Here is a 26323-nt window from a genome sequence, read left to right on the forward strand (position 1 = left end):
GTTTGCCAATAGAATTTCGACTTTATGTTTGCAATTAGGCTTATTTGATTCGGACAAGAAAGGGCGATTTTTGTATGGCCTTGACACGCAAATCCAATGGGAGGTGTTTAGGCGAGCCACCTTCAAAAACTTACTCTCACTTGCGCAGAGTGCTGAAATGAAGCACAATGGTGGCAAGCCCAAGACTTCCCAGCCAACTACTCCCAAGGCTACCGCCTCGGGGAGAAAAGGCCATAACCAGACGGGATCTTCCCTAGGACGACAGAGCACGAGAGCCTCTAGCTCCAAGAACTCGAACAATGCGTCCAAGCTTACTCCAAACCAGAAAGCGGAGGCAAGCACGAGAGCCTCTAGCTCCAAGAACTCGAACAATGCGTCCAAGCTTACTCCAAACCAGAAAGCGGAGGCAAGCAAGACAGGTGACAAGTTGAGTGCTGAGGAGATTTCTCAGTACAAGAAGGGTGCTAGGTGTTTCTTTTGTCATACAAAAGGACACACTTCTCGGGAGTATCCTAAGAAGACTGCCGCTCCAAAGACCGCCGCCTCAGCCTCCACAGCTTCCGTGGTGAGCCTAGCTCCCACACAGACCCCAGTGGCTGCCCCTAGTTCTTCACATCCCAATGTTTCAGTTGGAGCAATCATTAGCCGGGAGCAAAAGGGCGCCCATGACAAAGAGTATGAGCGCAACGAATTGCTCAAGACCTTTGGCTACATAGGTGGCCAGAGAGTTGTCGTCTTGTTTGACAGCGACAACACGGAGGACGTGGTCACGGAACAGGCCGCTCAACGTCCTCGTTTCGTCCTGACTTCGGTGGACAAACAAGTTGAGGGTTTTAGCACAAGCATAACAAGCGTCAAGTATGAAGCTCTAGGTGCTAAATTGGTTATTCAGGAAAGAGTTTGTGCGTGATTTTATGGTTGCCCCTCTTGCAGGAGCAGACATAATTTTGGGCATTCAGTGGTTTCACAAGTTCCTTCCTGATGTCAAGTGGGACAAGTACACTTTCCAGATTAATCGGAATGTGTCAAACGTGCCAGAGTAACCATTAAGTGTGAGCCAAAAATTCCAAACTTTCCGCTCATAAGCCACTTATAGGCTAAGCGAGCAACTAGGAAAGGTGCACATTGTGCGATGATATACATCCAGACTGCCCACACGATGGCCAGTGCTTCTGAGAAGTTTTTGGCTCTCCATGAAAAGTTTCAAAAGATTTTTCTTCGGGACAATCTCCCTCCCCAGCTCTCCCCGTCCAGACCGGAGGACCACAAGATTGATCTCCTCCCAAGCTCAGAACCCCCGAGCAAGTTTCCATATCGCCTTTCCAAGGCAATGGAATCGGAGTTGGACCGCCAACTCCAAGAATTGTTGCAATCTGGCTTCATCCGTCCCAGCACGTCGCCATTTGCAGCACCAATCCTATTTGTCAAGAAAAAAGATAGGTCTTCTCGTTTGTGTGTCGACTATCGTGCACTCAATAAGCTGACTATCAAGAGTAGATTCCCGATGCCTCAAATTGATTATATTCTCGAGAGGCTGAACGGGACTAAGATGTTCTCGAAACTCAATTTAAAGAGTGGGTACCACCAGGTGCGGATTGTGGACGGGACCTTCGTACGGAACGGGCCCACTATGAATTTGTGGTCATGCCTTTGGCTTGACGAACGCCCCAACTATATTCAACCGCATGATGATGCGTGTATTCTGGGAATTAATTGGAAAGTGTGTTCATATTTCTGGACGACATACTGGTATTTTCAGCTCCTGTTGAGCAACATGACATTGATATGGAGAAAGTCCTTACGTTGCTGGAAAGCAATGAGCTCTATGTCAATGAGAAGAAGTTGAAATTTTATTTGTTCCAAGTTTATTACCTTGGATATATAATTAGTGCAAAAGGCATTCGACTTGATCCCGCTAAGGTGGCCGAGATCGTCAATTGGAAAGTACCTCAGACAGCTTATGACTGTGATATGCAGCGGAAGTCTTTGTATTGGTTGATCTTGTCACACAAATGCTCACACCGTCTTCTGTATCCTGAGTTTCGTGAGTTTAGCAATCCATTTCAATACTTCAAACTTTAAAGAGATGAGAGAGAGAGATATGAGAACTGTACACCAGATTGGGTCCCGAATTACCCACTGAAGGGCCCCCTATCCCGATAACGAGATAGTATTTGCTTTATTACTTTAGAGAGAATGACTTTGGACTGTAGATAAGCCAAACGCAAGATCTCGGAGGATCGGAGCGGCTGATCTGTACACTGCTGTAGAAACACCTCAATGACTTGATCTCGAGTCTATGCACTCTTCCCAATGCTTACCACAGATTGATTGATCAGATTGTGGTACTTATGTAGGTACAGTCCACCAAAAGAGCAAGTACATTTGACTGTACTTTGTAGGTACAGTCGAGTTGTACTTTTCAGTGCTGATGGCGACTGCTGGCATATTCTTTGCAGGTACTGTGAAGGTACACTACAGACAAGTACAGTCGGGTTATGCATGTACACTGCAAGCAGGTACCACGGGTACAGTTACAGTCGACTTAATACAGTCGACCACTGCAGTTCGAACTGGTACACGTGCACTGCAGGTACAGACGTACGTACCAGGTACAGGCGCTGACAGGCGCAGTCGTTCGAAGCTGGTACACGTGCGCTGCAGGTACAGATGTATGTATCAGGTACAGGCGCTGATGACAGGCGCAGTCATTCGAAGCTGGTACACGTGCGCTGCAGGTACAGTACAGGTACTGAAGGCGGCGCTGACTTGTACGGAAGCACAGATGTACGGAGCAGTGCTATCCTGCGCAGGTGTGTACAGACTCGTGCAGGTACACTGTACGGAGCTGTGTGACTGTACCTTCAGTTGATGGAAACAGGCGATAACATGTACAGAGCAGTGCAGTATGAAAGGTAGTGATACCAAGTATGGGCAGGGCAAGGGCAGACCAACGATGCTCTGATACCAAATGAAGGCAATGAAGTGTTAGGGTTAGGGTTTACAGAAGCTTCAAGCAGGCGTGGAAAACCAACAAAGAGAGAGAACACGACTTCAGTATATGCTTAATGAAAAAAGTGAAGTACAATAGCCACATAATAGTGACCCTAAAGATAAGTGTTCACATGTCCGGCCATAAAATGTGCCGGGTGGACCAAAACACCTATAAACTGAATATAAGTGAAACTAGGCTAAACTGGGGGAAAAAACCTCCACTAACTGAAGTAAAAAGTGCCCCAGTAATCTACTGATGATCACTAGCACTCCTCTGGGTGCATACACAGCGTAAAACCCAACAATATGTACTTGGTTCAAAGTTACGGACTGTGAACCGAATGTTAGAGTCCAATCCACGAATGAATTGCTCCATCTTGGCCTGCTAGATAACCCTAACTACTGTGCTAAAGTAATAACCTTACCGGAAAACTGAAGCACTGGGGATCCGTTCTGTCTGAGTCCATAGAACTCGTCTTTCAGACCGGTCATGTACTGGGACGGGAGAAATCTGGTCTTCAGGTCATGGACAAAGATGTCCCAGTCAAAGGTTGTGACACCTGTGGCCTGGTCAGTATGAATACTAGACCAATGCTGCCACCAAGTGACTGCCTCACCAGTGAGATGGGGAGCCGCTAAGTGGACTTTGTCTTGTGGGTCTGTGATCTTAGCTAATGGAAAATGAGCATTAAACTGATGAATAAATTGATTAACTGAAGAATGATCACACTTACCATCATACTTGCTGAAATTCGGTTGACTGCGAATGATGGTGGTTGATGCTGCTGCGGGATGCTGGCTGGTGACACCTATGACTGGGGAGACTGAGGAGAGCTGCTGATACCTCAAGTGTATGGCCTCCTTTTCACGTTGGTGTTCGAGTAACATACGTTCTCGATCAAGCTCACGTTGGTGTTCCCGAGCGGCGAGTTCAGCCTGACGCCAATCTTCGTTGATCCTGCGTTGGGCTTCCTCATAGTCCCGTCTTTCTTCTTTTTCTCTTCTCCTTCGGGCCTCGTCCTCTCTCCTTTGTTGTTCCATCTGAAAGAAGAGAGATGTAGTCGGGTGCTGCTGGAGGTGTAGAAGGACGTGCTGCTGCTGCTGCCTCCAAGAGTTGGAGACGCTCCATGAGTAGCTGGTTCGAGCTTTAAGAAGAGCTATGGTGTCTGCTGTAGGCGAAAGAACAAGGTCTCCTTCGGGGGAGACGTCTTCCGGCTGATGAGTACTCTCTCCTGTAGACATGATGCTGAAGTCGGTGGTCGTGCCGGAACGCAATCTAACCATCCGAGGATGCCCCCACGCTAGGATACGATGTGTGTGGACTATCTGAATCTGATACCAATGTGATATGCAGCGGAAGTCTTTGTATTGGTTGATCCTGTCACACAAATGCTCACACCGTCTTCTGTATCCTGAGTTTCGTGAGTTTAGCAATCCATTTCAATACTTCAAACTTTAAAGAGATGAGAGAGAGAGATATGAGAACTGTACACCAGATTGGGTCCCGAATTACCCACTGAAGGGCCCCCTATCCCGATAACGAGATAGTATTTGCTTTATTACTTTAGAGAGAATGACTTTGGACTGTAGATAAGCCAAACGCAAGATCTCGGAGGATCGGAGAGCGGTTGATCTGTACACTGCTGTAGAAACACCTCAATGACTTGATCTCGAGCCTATGCACTCTTCCCAAGGGCATGAGGAAGGGCTGCACACCTGAGGCTCAAAGAAGAAGAAGGTGGACTGTTCTACACACTATTAGAATGCTGAAAACACATATGAATGCTGTGTTACCTTCACCAGATGACTGCTGAATGTGTGGATGATGCACAGAAGGCTGGACACTGATGCAAACAACAGATTCAGGGCTGGAAACTGCTCTAGACTAAACCTTCATGGCTGGAATCTGCTGTGGACAGAAACGCTGAGGTGTAGAGAGGGCTGAAGACTGAAACGCATGAGAAACAGGGCTGCTGGGCTGCTGCTGTACGGCTGGAACAGAAACGCAGATGGACTGCTGTACAGCTGTGCAAAACGCAGGCTGCTAACTGCTGGTTTCTGGCGTGGAACTGAGCTGAAGGGTATGCTGAATCTGGGCCTGAACTGAGGCTGAATGCAGGCGCCTAGGGCTGGGCTGAAGCTATGGTTCTCAAGGGCTGGAGAAGAAAGCTTATGGGCTCTAGGGCTGGATTAGTCTTGGGCTGAAAGCAAGGAGGAGGAGAGCTCTTAGCACAATGAAGACTGAATGAGAAAAGAGGCTCTAGGCAAGCCTATTTATACTAACTGGAGGTTGGTCATTTAATAAAGTTAATATTTATAAATGCCCAATAATGCAAATAATGATAAATAAATACTAATAAATATGGGAAAAATAACAGATAAATCCCAGTAAATTCCCTAAGGCTTTGGGGATGTTCTAAATGATGCACAGGCATACGTATGCATATTATGCAAGATGCAGAGTGCATTCTCTCCAAGTGGGTTAAGGGACTTGACTGACTGACTGACCCGCTAAGGCTGAGAAATGACCTACGTAGCTCGTGCCTGACTTATCCTGGACTGAGGATGTACAATGGGGCCACGGCGTACGACAAATATCATCCTATTGGTTTCTAAAACTGTACAACTGATGCACTTCTGATGATGAGCCATCTTGTCACCATGCACTGAGTGCAAAGTGCATGTGACAATGACATCATATCCTTTGTGGGTATATGCCAAGCATACTCCACCCACATAGACAAGTTTTATGACCTCTTGGCGGATCTCACCGATTTGCTAAAGGGTGTCAAGGCAAGAAGGCAACGGATTTGAATTACTACACGAGCGTTGGAGGCATTCAAGAACCTCAAAGTGGCTTTATCAGAAGCGCCTTGTTTAGCACTTGTCTCGTGGGACGAGCCATTTCAGGTGATCACCAATGCGAGAAACATCGCAATTGGCGGTGTATTACGACAGAATGGTCATCCAGTAGCTTATATGTCTCGTAAGTTACTGCCCGCAGAGAAGAATTACTTAGTCTACGGTCGTGAACTCCTTGCAGTTATACAGGCCTTGAAACATTGGAAACATTTTCTTTATGGCCATGACTTTGAGGTTCGCACTGACCATCAGGCATTACGCTGGATTCAGACGATGCCAAGTGCACAGTGGAGTGATCGACAACACCGTTGGAGCCAGATATTCCAGCAATTTGGTGGTATGATTGAGTACCTTCCAGGAAAGGCTAATCCAGTGGCTGATGCTTTGAGCAGGAAGGGACAAGTGATTTTGATTCAAACCACTAGACTCGACCTTGTTGGTACGGGACTAGACGACATGAAGCACAAGTACGCGGATTCCAAGGAATTCAGTACACAGTGGGAACAAGCATTGGATGCCACAAGACCATGCCACTTTTTATTACGCGATAGTTGGCTTTTCTACAAAGGCCACCTATGTGTCATGAAGTCATTTAGGGCAACTCTTCTCCATGACGCCATTATTGATGATCATAGGGACATGAATTCAACTTTGGAGAAATTGGAACGGCAATATTGCCAAAGATGAGGCGAGATGTGTTTTCACATGTACAACACTGTGATAGTTGTCAAAAGGTGAAAGCTTCGCGTGGGAGGAAGACAGGGTTGTTACAGTCCTTGCCAATTCTTGAGGGACCTTTCCAAGATATTTTAATGGACTTTGTCACGAATCTACCTCCCAATCCAAGTAAGCGTAATACTCAGTGCTTAACTATAGTTGATAGATTTAGCAAATTTGTTATGCTTATTCCATGCAGGGCCAATGTGACCGCTGAGGATGTTGCCCAATTGTTCATTCGGCATTGGACCCGATTGGTGGGATTCCTAGAACCACAGTGTCAGACCGAGATGCCAAGTTTACCAATCATTTTTGGAGTGCATTGTTTGATAACTTTGGTACTAAATTGAATTTTTCCAGTGCATTTCACCCACAGACGGACAACCAGACAAAGATCTACAACCAGTTGGCCTTTGATGTGCTGAAGTGTTATGTCCACGATCAGCAAGGTAAGTGGGAATCGGTTTTGCCTTTAGTTCAAGCTGTTTTGAATGATTCTTTTTCTTCAGCTATTGGCAGGACTCCATATGAGGCAACGTTTGGAATACCATTCCAATCGCTATTGACCAGGACCTCGTCTTCTGTACTTGAAACGAACTGAAACCGATCCCGTCAAGTGGGAAAGACTCAGTTGGACACCTACACGTTTAATAGCACAACTTTAAAACCACAAATAGGAAAAGGACAACTTAAAACAACTTGAAAATTAAATGAACAGAAATGGAAAGATGGACACCAGCACTGGGGCCGGAACGGGCCGACCCCCCCCTCAATATATGATATATTTATTGGGAGTATTTAAAGAATACAATGCTCCACGGGTTCTGAGAACCAGATCATGTCCATGTACATATGAAAACAGTATTAAACAAATAACTCGAATTTCGATGTAGAAAAACTTGGAGCAGAACGACCACTAGTGTGGTCCAATCACTACGGTCCTGTGCTTTCACTGGACTCCGCGGAGAGCACCACACTGGTGTTCCGAGACCACGCACAGACAGGCGCTCTCGTACTAACGCCTGGCTCTCCCGATCTCAGCACCTTTGGACCGAGGTTCGCCCATATAGCTTGGACAACCCGGCACCGAACGGGTGTAGGCCGAGCGGGACGAATCTCTTACCAGATTTAAACATTAAATACTTTACACAAATCTGAAAATCACTTACTTGTAGATGGTTGATAGAAGACCAAAACTTGTAGTGTTTGTGTAGTCTTTGAAACCACCTTTGTTGGAGAAAGAGTAGCCACGTGGTGAACCTCCAAACAAGTTCCACCACAAAGGGCACAGCTGCCTGCTGTGGTTAAGTACAACTTGAGCCGCCAGAGGTTGTACGTTGTAAGCAGGTACACAGCAGCCGCCTTGAAGGGTGTATGCGCAGCAGTGGTAAAAGGAAGAGATGGCAGCCTCTTGTATGGATGGTGAAGCAGCCGCCAGGTGTATAGTACAGCCAGTCACCTGGAAGAGTGCAACGTGGAGTAAACAGCTGCCTGTAGAGTAGTTTCAGCCAACAGCAGAGGGTCGCCTGTAGAGAGTCAGGCGCAGCCGGCAGTTAACACCAGCGCACAGTTGAAGTGGCTGCAGCCAGCCTGTAGGGAAGGCGGGCACAGTAGTTAATTCAGCCGCCTTGGGGAGTCAGGCGCAGCCAGCCTGTAGAGGGTGGTTCGCAGCAGCCAGCCGACTGGAGAGAGGGAGAGACTGTCGCCAGTAGCAGCCAGTCTGCAGGGAAGGCAGCCGCCTATATGGAGGAGCAGCCGTACAGCAGCAACAAGGTGAACTTCAGCCGTGTAGAGGAGAAGCGATGGATGATAGCCGCCTGGTTCTTCACGTAAGAGAGAAGCGATCCATGCCACGCTTGAAGAGGGCCCTCTCTTTTAATAAAAACTGAAGTGTAGTTAACCTTAGTCCTACCTACGCATGCATGAAGGGGACTAGTGGGGGTTGGTGACCATGCCCACCCCACACTTAAAAGTGAGGCTCCCCACCTTGGCCCCAAAGTGGGTGCCCAAAGGGGGTGCCCACTTTTAAATGAATGTGAACCCCTAACCTTATAAAAATAAAGGGTTAGAATTTAAAACATTAAAACAAACATGTGCGACATACTTACCACCTGTTCACATGCACTGAAACTTGTCAGAATACAGGGCACACTTCACGACTCACTGGCAGGCGTCCCCGCTCAGTAAGTAACACGTCAGGCAGGCAAACACACGAATACATGTCATGCGAAAACAGTTTCAAACATGCAAAATATGTGTGCATGTGCAAAAGTAACATGGACATATCTCCCGTTCATGGAACATGTACAAAATATTTGTCGGCACAAAACTGGCTCGACATAAAACATAAAAAAAACCTGGTCTTCCTATGGAGTGACAGTCCCATAGGTAAGACACAGTTCCAGGCACGAGTTTCCCTAGGTGTGACAGTCCCATAGGTAAAACACGGCACGAATACTGGCTCTTCCATGGCGTGACAGTCCCATGGATCGAACACAGTCCAGGTCATACACGGGTGGCACTGATCTGGCTCCCGTCCATACGACACCATCCTGCTAACACACGGGTGGCACCAGTCTGGCTCCCGTCCATGTCAGCAAAATGCTGGCCTCTTCACACGAGACACTGGCCTGGCCTCAAGTGAACGAGACGCAAAAATGTGGGAATGGACCAAATGGTCGGCCAATTGGTGACATCCCCCCGGGCTTCTAAAGAGTTGACCTCAACTTAAAAGCCTCAAGATATGCCTGCAACAATTGCGGATAATCTGCAAAATAATCCTCATTTACCCACTTGGCATCAATAGGCAAATAATTCTTAAACTTCACAAGGTATCTCCTGGAAAGCTTTCCTGCAGGTAGCTTTCTCTCCTTGTGAAAAACAATCTGTTCTGGCTGGAGGATCTCCTCAAGCTCTTCAATTTCTGGCGGATCTTCTGTGACAGGCTCATCAGGATCTGGCCCCACATATTTCCGAAATAGACTCACATGAAAAGCATTGTGAATCTTCCAATGACTAGGTAGAGCAAGCCTGTAGGACACTTCATTGATTTTGTGAATCACCTTGAAGGGTCCATAATAGCTGTCATGTGCATCAGCAATGCCATGGACTTTCTCAAGGCTAGATCCAGAATAGGCAGCCAGATAAAGAGTATAAACAGTAGATGAACCAGAAGGATCAAAGCTTCAGGTGTCTCATCTGAAGTAGACATGGAGCAGAACTTGGAGCCAAGATGGGATCAAGAAGGCTGTCGGCTGCAGGAAGGCTGACATCAGCAGACCAGATGGCTGTCGGCTGAGTGGTGGACTGTACCAGAAGGAGTGGCAGCAGTCGGCGCATCAAGGACAACCATTAGCACTAGTCGGTGGCATTTATATGAATTTATGAATCAAGAACTGGCCGACCAGCAGTCGGCCAGTTTCCTACATGCTCCAGGGGCCTATAAAAAGGCACACTTGCTCTAGGTATTATTCATTCCACCCACTAGGGGTGTGAGTCAGTAGGAGGGTCCCATAGGGGGCCAGAATTAGGGTTTATCACCTTTTCAAGAGGGCAGCCAAGTGCTGTACAGAATTGTACCTTTTTGTACATAGTATATACTGAAATTCCAGCACTTCTCACTCTCTCTCTCTACTCTCTCTCTACCTGCGTTTTTGCATCATGGTGCGTTTTTGCATCAGGAGGTCTTCAAGAGTGTTTAGGGCTGAAAGAAGACTACCCAGAGCTTCCGCGCGTTACATTGGTATCAGAGCATCAGGCTCAGCAAAGCTAAACACTGAATCAGTCCCATATGATGGTGTACAGGTCCAAGGTACAGGAAAGTACACGGATTCGAAGCCCAGATGATGGTGTACAGGTCCAAGGAACAGGAAAGTACACGGGAACACAGATCGGGAAGAACTCCCAGGAGGTTTGTTGGTGGTGTTCCACAGTGCCAGATGGGGATGTCAGTTCCGTGAGCCAGATGGGTTCTAAGGGAACGGTCCCAAGGGAGGTTGATCCTCCAAGGGTGATGTGAGAGTGCCAGACTCAGTTCCAGGAACGAAGACCAAGACGGTGTTCAGAGTCAGGGCAGGAATGGATTTTGGACTAGAGGAAGACCAGATGCATAGATCTTCATCGGAGACAGAGTGGTTTGGAGAACAGAACGGAGTTTCAGAGAAAAAGGTTTGCCAAGGATGGATGGATGACAGAGGGACTTCGGAACAGGATTGGGATGATGACAGTCATCCAAGAGCAGGTTGGATTCCCGTCATCAAGTTTAGCAGAGGGGGATGTCATGTGCATCAGCAATGCCATGGACTTTCTCAGGGCTAGATCCAGAATAGGCAGCCAGATAAAGAGTATAAACAGTAGATGAACCAGAAGGATCAAAGCTTCAGGTGTCTCATCTGAAGTAGACATGGAGCAGAACTTGGAGCCAAGATGGGATCAAGAAGGCTGTCGGCTGCAGGAAGGCTGACATCAGCAGACCAGATGGCTGTCGGCTGAGTGGTGGACTGTACCAGAAGGAGTGGCAGCAGTCGGCGCATCAAGGACAACCATTAGCACTAGTCGGTGGCATTTATATGAATTTATGAATCAAGAACTGGCCGACCAGCAGTCGGCCAGTTTCCTACATGCTCCAGGGGCCTATAAAAAGGCACACTTGCTCTAGGTATTATTCATTCCACCCACTAGGGGTGTGAGTCAGTAGGAGGGTCCCATAGGGGGCCAGAATTAGGGTTTATCACCTTTTCAAGAGGGCAGCCAAGTGCTGTACAGAATTGTACCTTTTTGTACATAGTATATACTGAAATTCCAGCACTTCTCACTCTCTCTCTCTACTCTCTCTCTACCTGCGTTTTTGCATCATGGTGCGTTTTTGCATCAGGAGGTCTTCAAGAGTGTTTAGGGCTGAAAGAAGACTACCCAGAGCTTCCGCGCGTTACAATAGCGAGGAGAAAGCTTAGGATATGATCCTTCTCGTCCTGGTCTCTTCCGAAGCCTAGCCTTCTCAAATTTCAGCAATACCCAATCACCTTCTTTGACTTCCATGTCCCTTCTATGCTTGTCAGCAGCCTTTTTATGCTTATCCTGAGATCTTGCAATGGCTGTCCGGACCTGACCGAAGGCAACATCCAAGTCACGAACATATTCATCAGCTGCAAAAATCTCATCCTTGGTACGAAGGATGGGTGGCAAGACCACTCTGCCATAAATAATCTCAAACGGAGCCTTTCCTGTGGAAGCATGGATTGTATTGTTGTAGGCAAACTCAACAAGTGGAAGATACTTCTCCCATGCACTCTTTTGATCTGCCACATAACACTTCAATAAATCCAACACAGCTGAATTTGCAGCTTCACTTTGGCCATCCGTTTGGGGATGATAAGCTGATGAAAATTCAAGCTTAGTACCCATATTATCAAATAGAGCCCTCCAAAATAGGCTTGTAGTCCTGGGATCTCTATCCCCAACAATGGATTTAGGCATACCATGATGCTTGAAAATATTAGCAAGAAAAAGCTTTACCATATGATCAGCTTTAATGGTTTTCTTGACGGGCAAGAAGTGAGCTTGCTTGCTAAACCTGTCCACAATAGTCCAAATAGCATCATTCCCATGCTGGGATCTAGGCAAATCCATAATAAAATCCATCGTGATACTTTCCCAAGGTTGCGAGGGAATAGGCAATGGCTGAAGCAAACCTGGAGGCTTTTGCCTATCAAATTTCACCTTTTGGCAAGTAATACATGCACGCACATAAACCTCAATGTCTTTACGCATGCTTGGCCAAAAGAAATACCTCTGAATCATGCGTGTAGTAGGCATAATACCTCTATGACCAGCATAAGGTGGAGCATGACATTCGTCCATAACCTTTGGACGCAAATCCCTCACCACACATAGGCAATTATCCTTCATGAGATAACCCTCATTGATAACATAAGAGGCATGTGAATGACCAGCCAACAAATCAGTCCATATATGGCAAAAATCAGCATCCAAATGATACAAATCTCTCATAGCAGATAAATCTCCATGAGAGGCCACTGAGACTGCAGCAATATAAGGCCTCCTAGATAGTGCATCGGCCACTACATTTTTCTTTCCTGGAGTATGCACAATCTGAAAATGAAACATGGAAAGAAAATTCGCCATTCTCATTTGCTTCTCTGAAAGCTTGGTTTGAGATAGAAAGTATCTCAAGCTTTGATGATCTGTCTTGACCATAAATTCAGCCCCAAGAAGGTAGTGTTTCCAAATCTTTAAGGCGTGAATTACAGCCAAGAGCTCTTTCTCATAGATATCCATATGAAGCTCAGCATCATGCAAACGACGACTCTCGTATGCAACTGCATGCCCTTCTTGATTTAGGACAGCTCCTATGCAATCACCACAAGCATCACATTCAACCACGAATGACTTGTGCAAGTCAGGAACTATCAATACTGGACCACATATGATCGCATGCTTGAGCTGCAAGAAAGCATCCTGTTCCTTTGAAGTCCATTTGAAAACAGTTTTCTTCTTCGTGAGATCATGTAGAGGAGTTGCAATCATAGCAAAATGCCTTATGAAACGCCTGTAATACGAACATAATCCCAGAAAACTACGTACTTGATGTACGTTTTGCAATTCGGGCCAATTCCGAATAGTCTCTATCTTTGCAGGATCCATTGTAACTCCATCCTTGGATACAATATGTCCCAGATAATGAATCTCTGAAAGGAAAAATTCACTTTTCTTGGCATTGACGAAAAGTTTATGCTTCCGCAACTCTTCGAACACTGTGACCAAATGAGTTCTGTGTTCCTGCTCATTCTTGGAGAAAACCAAGATATCATCAAAGAAGACTCCTGTAAACTTGCGATGGGATCGGAATATCCTATCCATCATACGATTAAAAGTAGCAGGAGCATTTGTGAGACCAAAAGGCATTACCAAGAATTCATATAATCCGAAGGCTGTCCTGAATGCAGTCTTATGGACATCTTGTGGCACCACACGTATCTGGTGATAACCACTCTTCAAATCAAGTCTGCTAAAGCAAGCTGAGCCATCAAGCTTATCCAAGATATCATCAATACGTGGAATTGGGAATCTGTTCTTGATGGTAAGCTTGTTCAAAGCCCTATAGTCCACACACATACGGAATGATCCGTCCTTCTTTTGAACTAGAAGCACAGGAGAGCAGTAAGGTGAGGAACTGGGCTGAACCAAACCTTTCTCTAAAAGCTCGTTAACCTGCTTCATAATTTCTTCTTGTTGTGCAGCACTCACTCGGTATGCGGGTTTGTTAGGTGGAGAACTACCTGGCACAAGATCTATGCAATGATCTTCGGGCCTTTGGGGAGGTAGTTCACCTGGCAATGAGTCAGCAAAACAGTCTTTGAATGCATTAAGAAAATTCAGCCTATCATTAGACATAGCATCCACATTTTGATGATTTGGCACAAGACTATCACGCACAAAAATCAAGTACGCTGAAAGACTCTTTTTCATTGCTTTATTAATTTGGATGTGTGATACAACTGGGATGGAATCCCCTTCTTTGCCAGCATCAATAAAGTGCATGCGGCCTTTATGCATAAAAGAAATCATATTGGACTTGTAGTCTTTGCGGGGCTCAAGCCTATGATGCCACGGCTTGCCCAACAATACATCACATCCATTCAGAGGAGCAACTAAGAAATGCTCATTGTCAAGATAGCCCTGTATATGAATACGCAACTTCCCAATCAAAGGGGTAACCTGCACCTCTTTGCCAATAAATGCAGCTTCAGCTTCAATCTGAGGTCCCATGTTTTCAACCTCAATACCCAATGCAGCTGCCATTTGCATAGAGATGAAATTGTCAGTTGCACAGTCATCAAACATGAAGAGTGCGGGCTGATCCTTAACTTGCCCCCATGCCTTGCAAACCATTCTCTCTTTAGCATCATGACCTGTATTACCTTGCACATCAGGAACTGCATGAACATTTGCTTTGGTGTTCTTGTCCTCGTGCTTTGGTTTGCGATCTGGGCATTGCCGGAACATGTGGTCTTTGCTACCACAAGAAAAGCATTTTCCATCCTTAGCATATTGCTCTCTTTGCTCCGGGGTTAATCCAAATTTGTTCTTTCTTGGGCCCTGTTCTTTATTTTCAGCTTTACCACCCTTGTAAGGCTCCCGGAAGTTCTTTTTAGATGGCTGTCCGCCCTTTTGCTGATTTGGGACAGCCTTGTCCTTCGCCTTGGAACCTCCCTGATCTTGCTTGATCTTGAGCACCAATTGCTCTGTAGCAAGGGCAGAAGCTGTGAGTTGTTGCAACGTATGTTTTGGGTGCAATTCAATACCCGATCTATAAGCAGGTTGCAATCCAGAACGAAACTTCCTCTTTCTTTCCTCCTCAGAGATTAGCATGAAGGGAGTCACTTCCAGCAACACTTTCCAAAATTTATTCACATACTGTTGCACACTCTCATTATCTTTTTGTTCCAGCCTGTCCCACTTTTGAGTGAGAGTTTGCTCTGCATTGGGTGGCAGGAACTGAGCATAAAATCTGTCTTTGAATTCCTTCCAAGTAGAGATGGGATCCTTGGTGATCTTTTCGGTGATCCACCAATGGGCAGCAGTGCCTTTCAGAAACATGCTAGCATGGCGCACCTTTGACTTTTCTGTAAAGTCCTCATCGCTAAAAGCAATGTCGAACTGTGCCACAAACGCTAGCACCTTAGAGGCATCATGTTCACCATGAAAGACATCAAATTTGACAGATTTATCACCTGCTTTGAACTCCTTGAGCTTCCTGGTATGAGGCTCATGGTCCTCTCTTTTTCTTTTCCCCTTATCCAACGGGGTAGCCCTGTCTGCATGGGCTCCATGGGCCGTCATAGTAGCTTCATGGGGCACGGTGGCATGTGCTCCACGAACTCGAAGCTCAGATGCATGTGACTTACCTGCATATGGCATGGTCTCTCCATGAGACAACTCAGAAGGCAAAATTTTTCTGGAAGCAGACCTGTCACCATGAGATACATATCTTGCATGCATGTGACTTTCGTGCCCTCCATGAGCACTGGCATACATATTTCTGTCAGGCTTAGTGCCTTGGGGAGAAGATGCATGTCGAGAGGTGACAGTCACCTCTTCCTTTTGCATATAAGATTTCAGCCTCTGGGATGCAGGATCTCCATGCTTTAAACGAGGTGGATTTCTGAATTTTAACTCTCCGTCATCCCCCTCTTTGATATCACCTTTGCGGAGGAGATAGGCAAGTGCCAACTCCCTTGGTTTCTTGCCCACTTCACGAGCCATAGATTCAAAGGTTACATCAACCATAGCATCTGCCTTCCTGGCTTCAATAGCACTTTGCAGATGAGGATCTTCATGCAAAAACTTCAATTCTTGCTCTTGAGCCTGCAAAAGTTTTCTCATATGTTCCATTTCAGTCCTCATAGCATCAGGGTCTTGTTCAAGCATAACTGTCTTTCCTGGAGACAGTTGACCTTTGGATTCACTATCCAGAACCCTTTCAAGAGGCTTGTGTCTACCTCGCAGGGCATCAGACCCACGAGAAGCACTAGAGGGACCCCTCGAATTTGGTACTTCCAAAGGGTTGCCTTGGCTGTCCATTGTGTTCAAAGTTTGCTAAAAGCGGGATGTCCAATACACAGATTCGTTTCCCCACTAGGAAGAGGGAAACAACCGTGCTCTGATACCAATGAAACCGATCCCGTCAAGTGGGAAAGACTCAGTTGGACACCTACACGTTTAATAGCACAACTTTAAAACCACAAATAGGAAAAGGACAACTTAAAACAACTTGAAAATTAAATGAACAGAAATGGAAAGATGGACACCAGCACTGGGACCGGAACGGGCCGACCCCCCCCTCAATATATGATATATTTATTGGGAGTATTTAAAGAATACAATGCTCCACGGGTTCTGAGAACCAGATCATGTCCATGTACATATGAAAACAGTATTAAACAAATAACTCGAATTTCGATGTAGAAAAACTTGGAGCAGAACGACCACTAGTGTGGTCCAATCACTACGGTCCTGTGCTTTCACTGGACTCCGCGGAGAGCACCACACTGGTGTTCCGAGACCACGCACAGACAGGCGCTCTCGTACTAACGCCTGGCTCTCCCGATCTCAGCACCTTTGGACCGAGGTTCGCCCATATAGCTTGGACAACCCGGCACCGAACGGGTGTAGGCCGAGCGGGACGAATCTCTTACCAGATTTAAACATTAAATACTTTACACAAATCTGAAAATCACGTACTTGTAGATGGTTGATAGAAGACCAAAACTTGTAGTGTTTGTGTAGTCTTTGAAACCACCTTTGTTGGAGAAAGAGTAGCCACGTGGTGAACCTCCAAACAAGTTCCACCACAAAGGGCACAGCTGCCTGCTGTGGTTAAGTACAACTTGAGCCGCCAGAGGTTGTACGTTGTAAGCAGGTACACAGCAGCCGCCCTGAAGGGTGTATGCGCAGCAGTGGTAAAAGGAAGAGATGGCAGCCTCTTGTATGGATGGTGAAGCAGCCGCCAGGTGTATAGTACAGCCAGTCACCTGGAAGAGTGCAACGTGGAGTAAACAGCTGCCTGTAGAGTAGTTTCAGCCAACAGCAGAGGGTCGCCTGTAGAGAGTCAGGCGCAGCCGGCAGTTAACACCAGCGCACAGTTGAAGTGGCTGCAGCCAGCCTGTAGGAAAGGCGGGCACAGTAGTTAATTCAGCCGCCTTGGGGAGTCAGGCGCAGCCAGCCTGTAGAGGGTGGTTCGCAGCAGCCAGCCGACTGGAGAGAGGGAGAGACTGTCGCCAGTAGCAGCCAGTCTGCAGGGAAGGCAGCCGCCTATATGGAGGAGCAGCCGTACAGCAGCAACAAGGTGAACTTCAGCCGTGTAGAGGAGAAGCGATGGATGATAGCCGCCTGGTTCTTCACGTAAGAGAGAAGCGATCCATGCCACGCTTGAAGAGGGCCCTCTCTTTTAATAAAAACTGAAGTGTAGTTAACCTTAGTCCTACCTACGCATGCATGAAGGGGACTAGTGGGGGTTGGTGACCATGCCCACCCCCACACTCACTTAAAAGTGAGGCTCCCCACCTTGGCCCCAAAGTGGGTGCCCAAAGGGGGTGCCCACTTTTAAATGAATGTGAACCCCTAACCTTATAAAAATAAAGGGTTAGAATTTAAAACATTAAAACAAACATGTGCGACATACTTACCACCTGTTCACATGCACTGAAACTTGTCAGAATACAGGGCACACTTCACGACTCACTGGCAGGCGTCCCCGCTCAGTAAGTAACACGTCAGGCAGGCAAACACACGAATACATGTCATGCGAAAACAGTTTCAAACATGCAAAATATGTGTGCATGTGCAAAAGTAACATGGACATATCTCCCGTTCATGGAACATGTACAAAATATTTGTCGGCACAAAACTGGCTCGACATAAAACATAAAAAAAACCTGGTCTTCCTATGGAGTGACAGTCCCATAGGTAAGACACAGTTCCAGGCACGAGTTTCCCTAGGTGTGACAGTCCCATAGGTAAAACACGGCACGAATACTGGCTCTTCCATGGCGTGACAGTCCCATGGATCGAACACAGTCCAGGTCATACACGGGTGGCACTGATCTGGCTCCCGTCCATACGACACCATCCTGCTAACACACGGGTGGCACCAGTCTGGCTCCCGTCCATGTCAGCAAAATACTGGCCTCTTCACACGAGACACTGGCCTGGCCTCAAGTGAACGAGACGCAAAAATGTGGGAATGGACCAAATGGTCGGCCAATTGGTGACACGAACAGAGTAACGGAGTCTTACCAAGAGATTTTAGAGTCAGTAGAAGACAAGTTGGCTAAAGCACAAGAGGCCTACACTCGACACGCCAATAAAGACCGAAGGGATATGAAGTTTTCGGAAGGGGATTGGATTTATCTTCAGATTATGAAGCAAAGGTTGAAGTAGGTGGACAAACGATGCCCAAAGTTGTCTTTTAGGAGCTTCATACCTTTTCCCATCCAGAGAAAGTTTAATGAGGTTTCAATGAAGTTAAAGTTACCTCCGAGTTGGACTATGCACGATGTATTCCATGTCAGTTGGTTAAAGCCATATGCAGGTTCGATCCCTTCAGAAGTTTTAGACGAGGTGGAACCAGATATTATTGATGAAGCTGAAGTTATGGTTCCAGAACAGATCCTTTTGCACTGTTTCAAGCATGGCTCAGGCCGAAGGCAAAGACAATTTCTCACAAAGTTTCAAGACCGAGGGACCCCCGAAGCGGTATTGGCTTGACAAAGAGTTTTTCGACAACTACCCGACGTTATTGACAGATTATTTGGAGGCTATGCAGCTTCTGTCAAGTTAAGCAGAAGGGAATGTCACGTGCATCCCGCACTTGGATGCCACATAGACATATCTGTACAGAAGTGCAAAGACCTGGGAGATGGAAAAACTAGTTGTGAGTCCAATCCGGTACGAGTCAGCCAAGGTTCCATTCCAGTCGTCCGAGGTCGGGTTTGCATTGTCCTGCACATGAAACAGTGCCAGTCCGCACTGTGAGTCTCCCTCTGGAATGATGTCAGTGGTTCTGTGTATCTAGTATGATACTGGATACCAAATCACTGTGTAGACAATTAGGGTTTGCATATAGGAAAGGGGCCAGCCCATAGGGCTACCCCAAGGACAGATGTGGGCACGGGGAAGGTGTAGAACCACCCCCATAGGGGCCAAGAAGGCCTTGGCTGTACCCACCAGCCATGGGATGGCCATGGAAGGGCTGTAGGACAGCCCTAGGGCTCTTGGACAGGTAACCAACTGGTTACACAGCCCCTAGGGGACTGTAGACCAGGTGTGGGGCAGCCCACACAGGCTGCCCAGCAGCCAATAGTTTATGTGCATGGTGGCCAGCACCCTTAAGTGATGCGCAGCATTTTTCAGCATTTAATGCTGATTTTACCAGTCGTGGAGCAACTTTAAGACAGCCGACTGCTGTAATCCAACCGACTAGTATCCTAGGGGATGCTATAAATACCCAAGACATAAATCAGTTCATTTATCTCATCTTTCACCAAGTGCTAACGTAGAAGGGGTGAAGGATTGAAGGTCAAGGGCAGAGATCTATCTCAACCAAGAAGGTCCAGGTTCAATCTTTTATTTCAGTTTTGCATCATTCTAATAAAAGCAAATACACCATTCGTGGTGGGGGCCCTAAGGAGGGTATACTGTGTCCTCTTCTCCCTCTCTCTCTCTCGCTATTTTTTTGCACATCTATATTCAGTTTTGTCCGTTAATTTCGTCGCGACAAGTGTTGTCACGTGCATCCCGCACTTAGATGCCACGTAGACATATCTGACAAAAGGTGCAGGACCTGGGATGGTGAACTGGTCCCATGTTAGCCCAGTCCGGGACGAGTCAGCCAGGGAGCCATCTCAGATGTCCGAGGTCAGGTGTGCATTGTCCTGCACATGAGTCCAGTCTGCGCTGTGAGTCTCCCTCTGGAATGATGTCAGTTGTTCTGTATGTTTGGTCTGCCACCAGATGTGAGACAGCTGTGTAGATGTAGGTATGCAGCAGGTTTGGACACGCGGGAGGCTATGGGCCACCCCAGGGGGGCAGGCAGCCCCAGGACTTGCCCACCAGCCCAAGGAGGGAATGGGCAGGCTGTCGGCCAGCCCAAGAGGGCTTGGCCAAGCAGCCGACAGCCCAGCTAGTTGGCTAGCCCATAGGGCAGCCTGGACTGCAGGCGGCCAGTGCCCAGGTGCTGCCCAGCAGCCTGCGCTGGCCTGGACAGCAGCCCACAGAGGCAGCCAGGACAGTCCAGTGTGAACACGTGGGATTTTCAGTATTAAATGATATTAAAACAGGTCGTGGAGGGAAAAGTGAACCAGCCGACTGCTCCTGATGGGATAGTATAAATAGTGGAGGCCACAATCCCATTCACCATCTCATTCTCCACCAAGAGCTCAAGCATAAGAGGCTAGACAAAGCCAAGAGGGTGCTAAGCAAAGGGGTGAAGGATTCAGGTCAAGGGCAGGGTATTCCTGCTGACTACTCAAGTGCTATCTAACTGACTCCCTCTCTTGACACTCAAGTTTATATGCTGTGACTTCTCTGTTTATTAAATCTCAAAAGCATATGCCTTGACTTCTTGCCAATAAACATGGTGATCTCAAACAGCGTGTCGCATGCATCCCAGAAAGTAAGTGAATGCGACATGCATGTAATAATCTCCACAAACTTTAGTTGGATCTTCTTTTGCAGTTGTGCCTTGTACTCAAGTGATAAAGCTTTGACACTTGAGACTACTGGATAAGGGAATTTTTATAATAAAAAAGTATTTACATGACAAAACATAACAAGACAATTATATTCATGAGAGATAAGTCCCGATGAGGATGAGAGTCGTGAGATGACTCACCCTATCCTTCATCCTCCATTTTGAGACCAGACCAATTTCTGCCGGTCCTGCTGATACAAAACCTTCGCAGGCATCCCAACGCAAGCCACTGAGAAACACAGTCTGAGGCAGATACACGATGTTCATCCTTTGAACTGCATCAATATCAGCACTTTGAGCTTGTTTTCCAGTATCATCATCAGGCACTGAGGTCAGAGGCGTTCGCAAACCCATTCGTCGCTCTGCCATAATGCCTTCCTTAATCCCCCATTTGCATGCTATTAAATCCCCCAGTGCCATCCAGAGCACTCTTCTTTATGTCTGGGGAGTGTAGAGAACCATTACTCATTTGAACTTGTCTCACTGTAGAGGTTTTTACATTTATCAGCTTGAAAAACCAGCCACCATTTCCCAGCTTCACGTCTTGCCCAAGTGAAAGCTTTCTGAATAAAGCTTCAATAATTGCCAGAGCTCGTAGTGATCTACTTTAGAGTCACGAAGAAAAGCCAGAAAAATGATACCAGCAACCCTCTGCTGGCACTTCCGGGCTGACTTTCCTACCAACTGCAGTCTCCAAATCAACATGCTGCAACAGAAGCGCAGTGTATTACATCAAAGTTTTGCATAAAATCCAAACCAATCCTGCTTCAGAATATGCCTGCAAAACAGAGCGTCAGAGCTAATATTACATTATGAAATGGAAGATAAGCAATCACTGTGGAACAAGACATGAAGGAATGTAAATGCTGGCTCTTCAGATGTAGAAATGCTCTTAGAAAAGAATAATCTAGGATATTCAAACCTAGGAAGATGACCTCAAAATGCCACCATGTAAGCTTTGGCACGAGCTGCATAGAAAATGGGGGTAAAAGATAGCTTGGTCGAAAGGTGCCCACAAAAGCAACAAGGGAGAAAAGGCAAGGAGCAAGTAAAATAGTGGTGATAGAGAGGGATATGGCAACACAAAAGATTCTCATAGGAGCTTATATATTACAGAAAGGAGAGGTGAACGCATAGGAGCATGTCTTTTTAACTGTCTGTGCTTAGATACAGCTGTCTGTACTCTCTTAGCTGGAAGCTAGCTATTAGGCACGCAAGCAGCACATGTCAAAAACTCTCTCTCTCTCTCACGCGCGCGCACACACAGTACACAGCAGCCCCTTTCCGTAACAAACGAGGAGCAAACAGGGGGACTTTCATCAAGCTCACTGGTTATGGTGCAGTGGACAGTGCGACTACACAGCAACTGCCCATACGGCACCCTTCTCATCACCACAGAAACGGGACCCAACGTGCAAAGAAAAGGTCCCCTAAAGTTAACCATTGGGCTCTATTACTTTTCTCACACATTTGTGCTCCAAAAGCCCCTGCAAATTTTGAAATTTTCTTCCGTCACAAAAACCCCAAATCTGCGAGACAGCTTGGCAAAGATGTTTGATGGCGGAAAGACAAGAAAAGATGGGTGGAAGAGGGAGGACAGTCTAAATAACAAATTCATTGCCATTTTTGCAAACCCAAGTGGCCAAAATGATTGATTTCTGGCTGCTATAGCGTTGATGCGACAATCTGAGCTCGAGATTGCTGGCTATGGCGGAAAAAGTACGCCGATCAGAAGACCCACAACCCGCCTTTTCGCCTGATTTTTCTTCGAGATACACTCAGACAACCAACGCACACATAACCCAAGTCGCCAATATTGCAGCCTCGGCGCAATAGCAGGAGATGGCGGAAGAGAGAGAAAACGACGCCCTAGAGAGACAGAAAGACGGCGCATGGTGCATTTCTTTTTTCATTATTTCGAGGCAAAACTCGTTTATAATTATAATTAATCGCTTTTCTTTAATTTCCATTATTTCGAGGCAAAACTCGTTTATAATTAGAATTACTAACTACTATCGCTTTTCTTTAATTTTACGAGATTTCATGGCCACGCGAAAGCAAGCTTGCCAGCTGGAGCGCAGCCACGTGGATCTTCACGCGGGCGGCTCATGAATATCTTCGGCGGCGCACGTGCCAAAAAGAAAGTTATTGGTAATGGTTTGTATTTTGTCATGCCTTTGTCAAAAGGTAAGAGCGGTTTCCCATTGATGGGATTTTTGACAGAGGCACCCTTGCCCAAAAATTGACGTTTTTTTTTGTATTTTAGTGTAATTTTTGATATACAGTTTAAAATTTTGCAAGTATTTTACGGCCAAAATATTCAAAAACGGGTGTGACGCACCCGTCAAAAAGCAACTAAGATGGGAAAACACTCCTTGTATTTTCCATTTTTCTATGGTAGTCCAATAGTATCCACCCTAAAGCCTCTTCCCACACTGGGCCGGGTCAAACGTCAGAAACTTGGCATGGAAACTCCTGACCATGCCAAAATTAGCACAATTAAGAAAACCTTTGCAAAACTTGGTTGCTAAATGCTGGTTTCAATGTGAACTTCTTACTCACAACCCAGTTGGGGTGAAGGTGTAATTTTAAAAATGACATTTCTTCTAAGAAGGGTGTGTGCACGGTAAAAAAATGACCCTCGCACTACCCTTATGTTGCCCATGTGGGATAGAAGTCATTAGTTTGAGAGCCCTTAAAAAAGCATAAATCCATTTGAGTTTAGTCGGATAACCCTTCAAGGGCTCTTGGGATAGCCTCCTACGACACAAAAACATTTCTGAGAGAGAGAGAGAGAGAGAGAGAGAGAGAGAGAGAGAGAGAGAGATCTAAGTACAAATTAATTTAATTTAATTCAACAAATACCTTTCAACTAGCAATTGCCATAGCACATGAAAGGTAATTGAAATGAATATGCAAATAATAGAGTTAGAAACCATAAGAATACAACACAAATTGGCCCCCCATGTGTGAGGCTATCTCCACTACATGGGTATTTCAATCATATTCCAAAATTCAATCCTTGAGCCAATAATAGAGTGCATGTACAAGATTGGGCTTTCCTTTTACAAAATTGGCAAGACACTTATCCTATTCGCACTTGTGTGCCTTCCACCATAAACTTTATTAACGTGCACATACAATTTAAATGTCCACGCCCGTACACAAAAGGGGCAGATAAATATATACATCAAGATCATGACGCACAACCATAAAATAATTATTCGAGTTGACAAAAAATACGATCCTCCATGTCCGACCACAGCTCATCACCTATCTTACAAACGTGAACATGTTAGGTGTTCCAATTAATTGTTACACCTCAATAATTAATCCCAATATGAAAAGTTGATAGGCACAAACACACACTGACCATTTACACCTCGTGTAACCTTTAAACTAAAGTGCTCCTTGTGCACGTATGTACCACTTGCACCTTGTGCAACCTTTAAATAATTTACTTGCACGTTCGACTTAGGGATTGGTTCTTGCACACATATTCCTCAAGCATATATTTTTTCTAAAATATTGAGCATCAAAATGAATAAATTTTATACTCGTAATAGTCCTCCCATTTGAAGAGCCACTTCCCTCAATTATGTAAATAATTTGAACTCTCTCTCTCTCTCTCTCTCTCTCTCTCTCTCTCTCTCTCTCTCTCTCTCTCTCTCTCTCTCTCTCTCTCTCTCTCTCTCTCTCTCTCTCTCTCTCTCTTACATGCGAACAAAAGTCAATATCCAAATAACCATCCCCTCCTAGTGTCCTACTATGAAAAAGATACACATCCAAAAAAACAAAAGACCTATCAAATGTTAATGTTCCAACAGCTATCCCTAAATCTAATTATTGTCTAAATGAAGCTTATGTCTCCTAGAGCACTCGACCTTGGTGATGTAATTACAACAAACTCAGCAAAGGTAACGTGGAGGTCTTCTTCTTTCTCTCACATGGACCTATATTCAAAGAAAGAAGAACCAACAAAATGTCACAACATAAAGTAAGAAACACTAACCACCATTAATCTTAGCACCTTCAATTGAAATCCCGCTGTAGCTACTCATAAAAATAAGAAAAATTCTTGTATTAAGTAAAGAAACCCAATCTTGTAGTCGAAGTTCATACCCACATACAAAGGGCATGCCTTTACACCCATACACACAAAAAATATACATATAAAAATATACACAATATACGCAACAATAAATGTAAATAAAATTTGAATACATACTTAAAATTAATGCATAATAGCATCCAAGACCTCTTTATAAACAATATAAGAAAGTAATTCAAGGAATAAAAACTATGTCCGCAACTTTGCTACCTATGATGATCTCATTCCTCAACACACGACCAAAAGGTTCTTCTCTCCCATTCACAATTTCCCTTGCCATTGCCTCCAAAGAAAAGTCACAAAAAGATAATATCACCATCAAAATGTATATTATTTATGCTCTTAGAGAGGCAAAAGTTACAAAATGATTATCATTTTTTCTCTTAAAGAGGCAGAAGGTACAAATACATAATTACATAAAGCATTCATGCATAGCGTGCCTCTAATATACGATTCATTTTTGTGATTAAAACCTCAAGCCTATTTAAAGCCACCTTAAGACTTGTTATTTCTCTTCCCAATTCCTCCACATAAGCCCCTAATTTATCTTACTGTTCCTTTATAAGAGCAACAGTTTTCTCATAACCAGCACTATAAATTCCACTTTCCTATGTAGAACCAAAACACGTATTGGTATACATGTCTTTAGCAATCCCTTTGATGCAACAATCGTCGGTTAGAACAGTAGCAAGGGATTCTCGAGCAGTGCTACATTCACTCTTGCAAAATGGTTACCGAGGCCACCCAACATACTCTCAACATTAGAAATCCAAGAGTTTGTATTGTTGACCAAATGAAGTAAGCCCTCTAAATTTGGGATAACATTCTCCTTCGTCATCTTTGCAATTCGTGGAATGCACTTTGACAACCTTTTGACTTTTCTTGCTCTATTTAAGACAACACGTCTATACATACGCAAGATTGATAATGAACTCCTCTTATGACTCTTCATTCCTCCATATTAAGATTTTGAACCAACTATGCCAACATCTTTATCCTTTACTTGTAAAGAACATTCAACAACACAATCCTTGCCATCCATACTATCAAAGAATATTAATATTATTCTCCAACACATATCACGTTCATCAATATCAAGATATTGAAAAACAACCATTAAATTTACACACTATATTATAATTACAATAATATTCTCCAACGTACACCACTTTCATCAATATCCAGATATTAAAAAACAAACCATTCACTATTAAAAACATAAGTTGAGTAATATATATAGGTATATGTGTGTGTGCGTGTGTGTATTCTAGCATGTATGTATATATAAAATAGATTCTCATACAACCATATGAGAAATATAATATTATATATATACTATCACACACACACACACACATTATAAAGAA

At 45.2% G+C, this 26323-nt stretch overlaps 1 protein-coding gene across 16 annotated transcripts in view; it reads right to left on the reverse strand.

Annotated features, from left to right (window-relative positions):
* The window catches only part of LOC147622635 (regulatory-associated protein of TOR 1-like), a 107187-nt gene extending 84455 nt beyond the window's left edge, over positions 1–22732 (reverse strand). For 13 of the 16 annotated variants that reach the window (XR_015269460.1, XR_015269458.1, XR_015269459.1 and 10 more), the window contains exons 1-2: positions 21768–22732; positions 20987–21623 (exon numbers count right to left, since the gene is read on the reverse strand). Coding sequence is in view for 12 of the 16 variants with exons in the window: in XM_086822175.1 (XP_086678301.1) it covers positions 20987–21265 (279 nt within the window). In the remaining 4 variants the exon portion in view is untranslated. The remainder of the gene's footprint in view (positions 1–20986; positions 21624–21767) is intronic. The other 3 variants (XM_086822174.1, XM_086822172.1, XM_086822173.1) reach the window with 2 other exon arrangements.
* Positions 22733–26323: the final 3591 nt, after the last annotated feature.

The sequence above is a fragment of the Cibotium barometz genome, chromosome 28 (genome assembly GCF_041138505.1).
Source record: "Cibotium barometz isolate CiBa-2024 chromosome 28, ASM4113850v1, whole genome shotgun sequence".
Lineage (NCBI taxonomy): Eukaryota > Viridiplantae > Streptophyta > Polypodiopsida > Cyatheales > Cibotiaceae > Cibotium > Cibotium barometz.